This window comes from Medicago sativa, chromosome 2 (assembly GCF_051527215.1).
Source record: "Medicago sativa cultivar Bolivia chromosome 2, Bolivia_mono, whole genome shotgun sequence".
Lineage (NCBI taxonomy): Eukaryota > Viridiplantae > Streptophyta > Magnoliopsida > Fabales > Fabaceae > Medicago > Medicago sativa.
The window spans coordinates 20,136,896-20,145,659 of record NC_140750.1 but is presented as its reverse complement, the minus strand read 5'-3'; the positions used below and the strand labels follow the sequence as shown (position 1 = coordinate 20,145,659).

The following is an 8,764-nucleotide window of genomic DNA, read 5'->3' as shown; positions in this document are numbered from 1 at the left end:
CATGGCTATTGAAAGTGGAAACAAACCGCCGAAACTACAAAAGGAATCAAACAAAGCGGCGCCTATTTTGTTGGACACTCCCGAAAAACCAAAGCAACAATTTGAAGTTATTGCGGAAGATGAGGAAGATTTTATGTCACTTGATCTTCTCCAATGACTTGGCCTTTAACGAGTGATTTTTTTGTCGGTGTTAGTCCTTTTTTTTGGTAGAAATTACACCGATGTATATTTTGGGGTCAAAATTGTAATGTCAATTTTTTGTGGCCAATATATAAGTAACATTATGTAAATGATATTGATATATATGATAATATGACTTTTATTGACTTGAAACTAGTGCAATACTTATTTATAGCTTATTAATGTTTACGCATTTGATTTATTCGTTATTACATTCCATTTAATTTTGTTCTAATCTGTGATTATTTTGTTAAAGCTTTTGTCAAGTGAAACATGTCAAAGGTTGCAAGAATAGGTCGTGTTAGGTATTGCGCGTTTAAAAAGACGGTTAAGGTTATGATAACACCGACGGACTCTATTGATGATTTGAAGACACAACTTAACACTTATTTTGAGCATCTTGGTGAAAATCAATATACACGTCACTTGTCTGCTCTAATGCCAATGATAGACCTAGGAGAAGATAGAGATGAATTCACATGGAAAACGGCAAGCTATATGCCTTGGCTTATTAAAGACGATAGCGACGTCGGATTTATGTTTAGGAATATGGTGGAAAATAATGTATTATATATATATATATATATGTTCGTTCCATATGCAATTGTAATGAATGTAAGTAGGGATTTAATTTAATGATGTGTAATGATGTATAATGACTTGTAATGTGTTGTTTGATTATGGACACTATGTTCCGTTTTGATGAATTTCAAACTTTTGTGTGGTTTGAACCAAATGTCGGTTTGATATAATTATGGACATATGTAAAAGATATTGTATTTTTCTTGTTTATGACCGAGTTTCATTGTTGTATAATTTGAATTGCCTATGGAAATGCTCTGGTGAAATTACAGGTCAAAACTGGCCTAAAAACGGCTTGGTAAGGGTTAGCATTAATGCAGGACCTGCTGTCTGCATAAATGCTTTCCTCGGCAGTTAACTACCGAGGAATTCCTCGGCAGTTAACTGCAGCCGGATTTCAAATTCATCGGCAGTTAACTGCCGAGGAAGCAAAAGCGTATTTTACATGTATGTCCCAACCTTCTCTAATGTGTAAACAGCAATTTTCAAAATGCTGACCCTGTTATTGTTGAACCTATCACCTGCATTGAATGCATCACTATTTCCAATGAAAGTGGTACCTGAACTTCAATTCAATGAGAGTTGAATATCTATGGGGTTGTTGAAAGTTTGTTGGTGTAATTAATCCGTTCCTTCTCTATGTTCTTTGAGTTTGATTTTGCATACATTCATTTTCGTAGATGTATCATATATGGCTCATGGAAAATGAGCATGGTACTAAACTTGAATTAAGCCTTAATCATTAGCAATATTAAACTACTAGTAGTAAACTAGATTTTCATAATGATTTTATTATTTGAAAGAATTATTTCATATTTATTACAAAACTATAGCTTTTTTTTCTATCATTCTGTATTCATTCACCTTCCAGCACAATCAGACAATAAAACAAAATTACACAGGCTGAACTTGAGAGTCTGAGACTATAATTATAAATATAAAAAACAAGGAAATTTTTGTAATTGTTCTTGATTTGGGGCATGAATTAGGGCTAGGGCTTTAAGAAAGAATCAAGGCAGAAGGAAAGAGAAGTCTGATAGGGTGCCGGTGGGCTGGAGCAGAGAGTGCGCACGGACAGTCTCTCAACACAACACAGCAATGATACATTTCCACCCAGAAGTACTGTTTTTTTTTTTATTACAAATATTACAAGTTACATATCCTAGCATTATAAACCTGACTCGGGGTTAAAAAATACTGCAGACAATTTGTAATTGTATTTTACAAAATTACAAATTATAATTCCACTACTGATAATACATGTCAAGCTACCACATCCTCTAAAATGGAGATATTGTGATGTATAATATGTAAGCTTTTATCGTATCTACGGCAGATGAAGGCTGCTGGAATCTATATTTTGGTGTACCCATAGCAAAATGAGTCTCAAGGTCATTGGCAAAAAAATGAGCCAAAAACTAGAGTCGATCACAAACAGACAGTCAAGGAGACAATAGTTCTCATCTTGCCATTGCTTAATAGGGACAACAGTTCTCATGTTGAAGTAAACCTTCTAAAGCATGACCACACTATTTTTTTGCTGAATTTCTGTTTAGCTTTGACGGGTCCTGCCATAAAAGAAGAACAACATGAACTGAGATATGAGCGAAATCTCAACCATGGCAAAAAACAACAAGCATAAGCCATTTAAATATTGACTTCAATTTAGTATTGAGGTGCCTCATGCTAATTTAGAAACAACAAGCATAACTCATTTGAAACATATTAGCTTGATTAGTTGCATTTGAAGAGCCTCGACTGTATGTTCCTGTTGTCACTCCTCGACAGTATACACTCCTTTTTGTTAAGGCAAAAGGAAGTTTCATTTAACCAACAAAATGTCAAAGGCTCAAGATATTATAACAAGAATGGACTAACAATATTACATTCAATTCCATCAAGTGTTGTGTTGTTGAAAGTAGCTTACAATAGCACCCACACGAATTATGTTCCTGAGACATCTACTCGACTCATACCAAACAATACCCATGACTTAGACTATCATAAATATATCAATCTCGGCCACTAGCCTATTATCTCGGCCACATACTCGACCCACATAGCTATTAACTCGGCTTAACCCAACCATGACTACTACCAACTCGGCCACGTTTCCCATGAACTCCCACGCTCCCTACCAAATTGGCCACATGCCCTATTAACTCGGCAAACCCACTCGAGAGCTTGAAGTTGGCTGTGTCATGGGGCGTTTGCCTAGGTAAATTGCAATTCTACCTCTATAAATACACTACTTATTCAGCAATTAACCAAAGTCCCGAATTCCACACAAACCTTCTCGAACCTTGGCCATGGCACATTGTTGGCAAGGTATCGCAAGGTTCTAAGCAAGAACATCAATCATAGTTTTGTATTGATAGTATTCAATGCCTAACCTGCTACCACAAACCTTTTTTTTTTTTTTTTTGTGTGTGCGCACCTCATATTCCAAAACTTTAAAAACTATACTTGGTTGATGACAAAAAGTTCAATTTACCAAATGTAAATAGCAAGTAGCAACTACTACAAGACATGTGATTGTGTAAAAAAGATTTTGTGACAAAATTAACCTCTACCTTTAACTCCCATCCGTCCCCCTAAAGAATTAATCTAGATTAATGTCTTCCTACTGCCATTACGAAAAGTTGAGAAAAAACAGCATTTTTCACCGGTTTAATTTGACAGGAAAACTAGATCATTTTCCAGCACTATAGCATCATCATCCACAAATACACCCCTCCACCTAACCAATAGAATAATGATCAAACCAGCACACATGTTACTCGCTTTCAATTCTGGTGCTTCAAATTAAGTTTTATGTTGTGGGTGAAACGAGCCTTTGACCCTTTATGACAGAACTCAGTATTATTGTCATCATACAAGGAAATTTTGCTTTAAAATGTCGCAATATTTGGAATGAATCAATATAATGTCAGTTATCTGATTTAGGTGTTCTTTGTAGAAGATAAGTTAGACTACAACGCCAATTGACTTATCCCAAACTAACATTTAAAATCAAAATCTAATAATTGAGTGGTTCTCCACTACTTATCAATCTATGTGACAATACTGATAATTAAACATTAAGAAAGGGTACTTATATCACATGCAGCACTCATCTACAAAAGAAGTGAATTGCAACATTCAATTAGTTCAAAGAATATTATATCATGTAGTCATGTATAGTCAAATTGTCTGAAATATCATGTTAAATATCAAAAGGGAGTTTAATCTCATTAATCTATTTTCAATATAGATCAAATTACTTATTTAATTACATTTATCTGAAATAGGCTTTTAAATAGGCTAATAGGTTATATCAGACTTTTAAAAGGCCAAACTCAAGTCTAAAAGTCTATGACAGGCTACAGTCAAACTTAATGCCTTCAAATTTTTAACAATTCAGACTTAGACCTTGCAAAGCCTAGCTCGGACCAACCTGTTCCCGGGTTATGATCCTCTCCATTTCCAAAAATAAATGGAAATGTCTATTACTATAGTTTTGGTATAAATACACCATACAAATGTACATATTTCTAGAATTCATTACATCAATTAGACATTTATATACCAAAACTATAGTAATAGATATGTCAGTTTCTTAAGTCTCTACTCCCTATTCCCACCCCTACTTACAACCATCAATTTAGTCCCTAATTATCACTTTCTCTCCAATATAGTCGAAACTATAAAAATGTGATGACTTATGAAGCACTGACACTCCTTGGATTAGGCGTGCGTGTCCGACACCAACACGACGCCGACACATATAATTATACTGAATTATGTGATTTTCTCAAATTATTAGTTGTTGTCGGTGTCCATGTCCGTATCCGTGCTTGATATTGACGAAAATACATAAATTACATAGTTCTACGAAAATTGACGGATTGTATATACTTCAGCTATTATTTATTACAATTACATAGTTATAAAAAAAATAAAAAATAATGATTTGCAAAGCATCAAACATTAGGCATGCATGAAATGGTAAAGTGAGAATTACCAACCAGAAGATATAAGCAAATATTAGGATTCTGAATGAGAATCGAGGCAGAGGGAGAGAGAAATCTGAGCCCGTTGACATTGCCGGCGTTTAAGAGCGGTACCGGCGCTGGAGCAGAGGTTGCGTACCGCCTCAGATTGTTCAGGACAGGCAAGAGAGACAAGGCAGACGGCGAAGGCATGGTTGAGGTGACGACAGGCGGAGTTACGACCGAGACCTGGCGGTATACGACGGTGGCACTCTAATAATGCTCGATGGAGTTCCTCGCATTTCTCTTCTTCCGTAGTTGACATCAAATCAATTGTTACTTACTGTTTGTATATCAGATAGAAGATCGCGTCAAAACTCAAAACAAATAGAAGGAAATGTGAAGTAGAAAAAGAAAAAGAAAAACATAATTTAGATGGAATACCCAATTTATGATATTTTGACATTGGGATAAATAAGTTAAGGGAAATGTTAACCGGTGTCCCCGGGACACTGGTTAAGGAAGCAAAAGTAGAAGCTTTTACATTGAAAATTGTGTAATCAATGCTTCAAAAGTTAAAAAAGTGTATTTTCAATTTAATATTTCCTTATTTAGATACCTTAACCAGTGCCCCGGGGCACCGGTTAACACAACCCATAAGTTAATCAAAGTTTTTTTTTTTTTTTGAGGGAGAGTTAATCAAAGATGGTACAAGGATGTTAATGATTAAATTGAGTTTATTGTATATCGGGATTAAATTAAGGTGACTGAGGATAGTCCACGCAGACAAGTATGGGTCGGCGTGGATTCTATTTATTCACAAAATAGAGAGAAATAATGGATTGATAAAATAAAATAAAAATAAAGGTGAATTTTAACCATTAAATTACTTTACTTGACAAAAAATAATTAAGGCTGAGAGAAAATTGTAAGAATTTAAATTGAGTATACATTCAAAAGTTTAATTTTGATATATTGTTCTCTTAAGAAATCACAATCATTTTACATGGTTTGACGTTTAAAATTTATTAATAGTGTAAGGAATCTTTACACGAAGAATATGAATTAAATAAAAAAAGAAAGTATAAAGTGTTCTATACGATAAATATCTCTACATCTTGAGTTGAATTTGGACAAATCTTATACAATGTGACGAATCACAGTTTGAAAAATATCTCACACTTTTGAGTCATACTATAGTTTTGAATCGTATTATAGTTTTTTTGAGTCATGGAGTGTATTCATCTCAAAGGTTTGATTTCTCACACCTTTGTTCTAGCTTTAAATTGGACCAGGCAAGTTAGCCAAAATGTCCAGCCAAGTTAGCCAAAATGAGAAGGTATAGTAACACACTAACACTTGTTTTATCAGCATTGACATGGTATGCTCACTAGTTTGCAAATTATAATTTGATGTAATACAAATTACAATCTGACATAACTTCACCAAATGTATTTTTTCATTGACAATTCAATTAAGCCACCCTTAACTGGAATTTGAAAATTGCAAACTTGCTTAAAACAATTGGAATGATAGTTATCAGATTTGCATATTCCCTTAATCTGTCATGTAATAAAATCCACATGGATAGGAATAATAACACAACTGAGCCACTTATTTAACTTAACCATAGATAGCACCAATTCACAGTTCAACTGAGCCACTTAAATAACTAAATCATAAAAAGTTCCATTTCTAGAAGGAAGAAAATCCTTGGTTCTAGACTTCAAACCAAGGAATCCACATTCCTTAGCTCTTGCATCAAATTTCCCTCTATGAGCAGACAAAGTATAGCTACTGCAGAGGCATCCAAACACTCAAACACTCGCAAATTACTTAAATCTGGTTTAGAGCCAAAGAGAATAGCATATGAAGATTTGACGTGGAGTTTCACAGAGGGAACTTTTTTAATTAAGTGCACGACATGCAACACAGCATAGGACCAATAAGGTCGAGGCAGTTGGGACTAGAACATCAAATCCCAGCAGACATTAAGAATGTTCTGATGACCCCTCTCAACACGACCATTCTGCTATGGCGTTTCCACACAGCTAGTTTGGTGAACAATGCCTTTGGAGACTTAAAACTGTTTGAGGAAAAACTCAGGGCCATTGTCACTGCAAATGGCCTTGAAAGCTACTGACTCATATGGGACTGTGTTCCAAATTTAGCACGCATCATGACAACCCAAATGAAGCGAGTGTGATTATCCAAGATAGTAGTGAATATTTAAAATCAATTGCTGTGGAACTTCAAGATTTGGGCATTAAATGTGACGCTCTTGTGGAATCACCACAGAAGAGGTTTTGTATAGAACTGCGCAGGAATTTCATAGAAGGGTCTTAACCTTAACAGTATCAAACTCATTATTCAAACCAGCCAGGAATTTCATCACACAATCTTTCTGCATAAAGAGACCAGAATTGCGCATAGCCAAACAGAAATTTGATCTTGCACCCGATGCAAGACGCAATTGTTGCCAATGCCAGTGCCACTTTTTTTCAGTTTAGAACTAATATGCAAACTACAATTTGATGTAATACTACAAATTACAAACTAACATAACTTTACCAAATGTATTTTTTATAGACAATCCAATTAAGACACCCTAAACTGAAATTTGAAAATTGCAAACTTTCATATAACAATTACTCCACTTGGATTAGATTAATAACACAGATGAGTCACTTTTTTTATTTTAAAGAAACCAAACTAATCCACTAAAAACACATTTCAAGATCCCAATTTATGAAGCACAGACACATCAACAACAAAAATAATTTGAGAAAATTACTAACTGAATGTAATTATACCACAAAATCAACTTCAAAATTAACATAGAATTTATATAATAGAACACAATAACATTCAAGATTCATCATCATAAAATAGTCATTAGATTCAATTTCTTAACAAACACATTGAAAATCAGACTATAGTCACAAAAGATACATCAAACCTAAGAACATAACCCTAATTATAAATCCTTCTAATCAACTCTAAACCCTAAATCTAAGCCCTTTCGCCTCTGATTCTTCTCGCAAGCTGAATATCCTTAGGCATAATAGTAACCCTCTTAGCATGAATAGCACAAAGATTCGTATCTTCAAACAAACCAACAAGATAAGCTTCAGCAGCTTCTTGAAGAGCAGAAACAGCACTACTCTGGAAACGGAGATCCGTTTTGAAATCCTGAGCGATTTCTCGAACCAATCTTTGAAACGGAAGCTTCCTTATGAGAAGCTCAGTGCTCTTCTGGTACTTGCGGATTTCACGAAGAGCAACGGTTCCTGGACGGAAACGGTGTGGCTTCTTCACTCCTCCGGTCGCCGGAGCGGATTTCCGAGCGGCTTTTGTGGCGAGTTGTTTGCGTGGTGCTTTTCCGCCGGTGGATTTGCGGGCTGTTTGTTTGGTACGTGCCATTTTGAAGGGAGGGAAATTGGAGAGAAAGAAAATTAGGGTTTGTTTGTGAATTGAGAGAGGAAGGAAAATTGCGATGTGATGAGAGGGAAAAGGGTTTGGGGGAATATATAGAATGAGGAATGAGAGAGGGAAAAGTGAAAATTTTGAGATGATGAATTAGAAGAATCTTGGCCGTTGATGAGAATAGTTATCGACGGTTGTGAGTGTTTAAAGAGATGAATACGGGGATTGCGATCCGTGGCACAAGAAAGTGACCAATAGGATGCTTTCGTTTCCTTTTTCTCATTCGGTGCTGTCCTCAACTTTTTTTATTTGTTAGTTTATGAATTATGAGAAATTCTTTTGTGTTTTTTAATGGATGAAAAATGGTCTTTAAATACAAAATCCACACTTATTTTTTCTCTCACTTAGGGATGGGAATAGGCCAGGCCAGGCCAGGCTTTGATAGGCCTGAGCCTGGCCTACGAAAAAATTTACAGGCTTAAGCCTGGCCTATGGCCTATCATAGGCCGTTTTTCTTGGCCTGGCCTGGCCTATTTAAAAGCCTGGACTGGCCTGAAAGCCTACTTACAGGCCTACTTTATATTAAGGCCATCAAATAGTTCATT

At 35.4% G+C, this 8,764-nt stretch overlaps 2 protein-coding genes across 2 annotated transcripts; both read right to left on the bottom strand.

The window, feature by feature from the left end:
- Positions 1 to 2,110: 2,110 nt before the first annotated feature.
- LOC146945350 (uncharacterized) lies at positions 2,111 to 5,144 on the bottom strand. Its single transcript, XM_085747892.1, has 2 exons — positions 4,770 to 5,144; positions 2,111 to 2,330 (listed from the first exon to the last, which is right to left on the bottom strand). Exon 1 carries the CDS (start codon positions 5,056 to 5,058, stop codon positions 4,789 to 4,791), a length of 270 nt encoding a protein of 89 aa, XP_085604018.1. The 5' UTR covers positions 5,059 to 5,144; the 3' UTR covers positions 2,111 to 2,330; positions 4,770 to 4,788.
- Positions 5,145 to 7,607: 2,463 nt separating this feature from the next.
- On the bottom strand, positions 7,608 to 8,206 carry LOC146945349 (histone H3.2). The gene has a single exon (XM_085743694.1). The coding sequence runs from the start codon at positions 8,154 to 8,156 to the stop codon at positions 7,746 to 7,748; it is 411 nt and encodes a 136-aa protein (XP_085599820.1). The 5' UTR covers positions 8,157 to 8,206; the 3' UTR covers positions 7,608 to 7,745.
- Positions 8,207 to 8,764: the final 558 nt, after the last annotated feature.

Coding starts and splice junctions, on each gene's coding strand:
- LOC146945350 (XM_085747892.1), bottom strand. CDS start 5,058: ATGTCAACTACGGAAGAAGAGAAATGCGAGGAACTCCATCGAGCATTA.
- LOC146945349 (XM_085743694.1), bottom strand. CDS start 8,156: ATGGCACGTACCAAACAAACAGCCCGCAAATCCACCGGCGGAAAAGCA.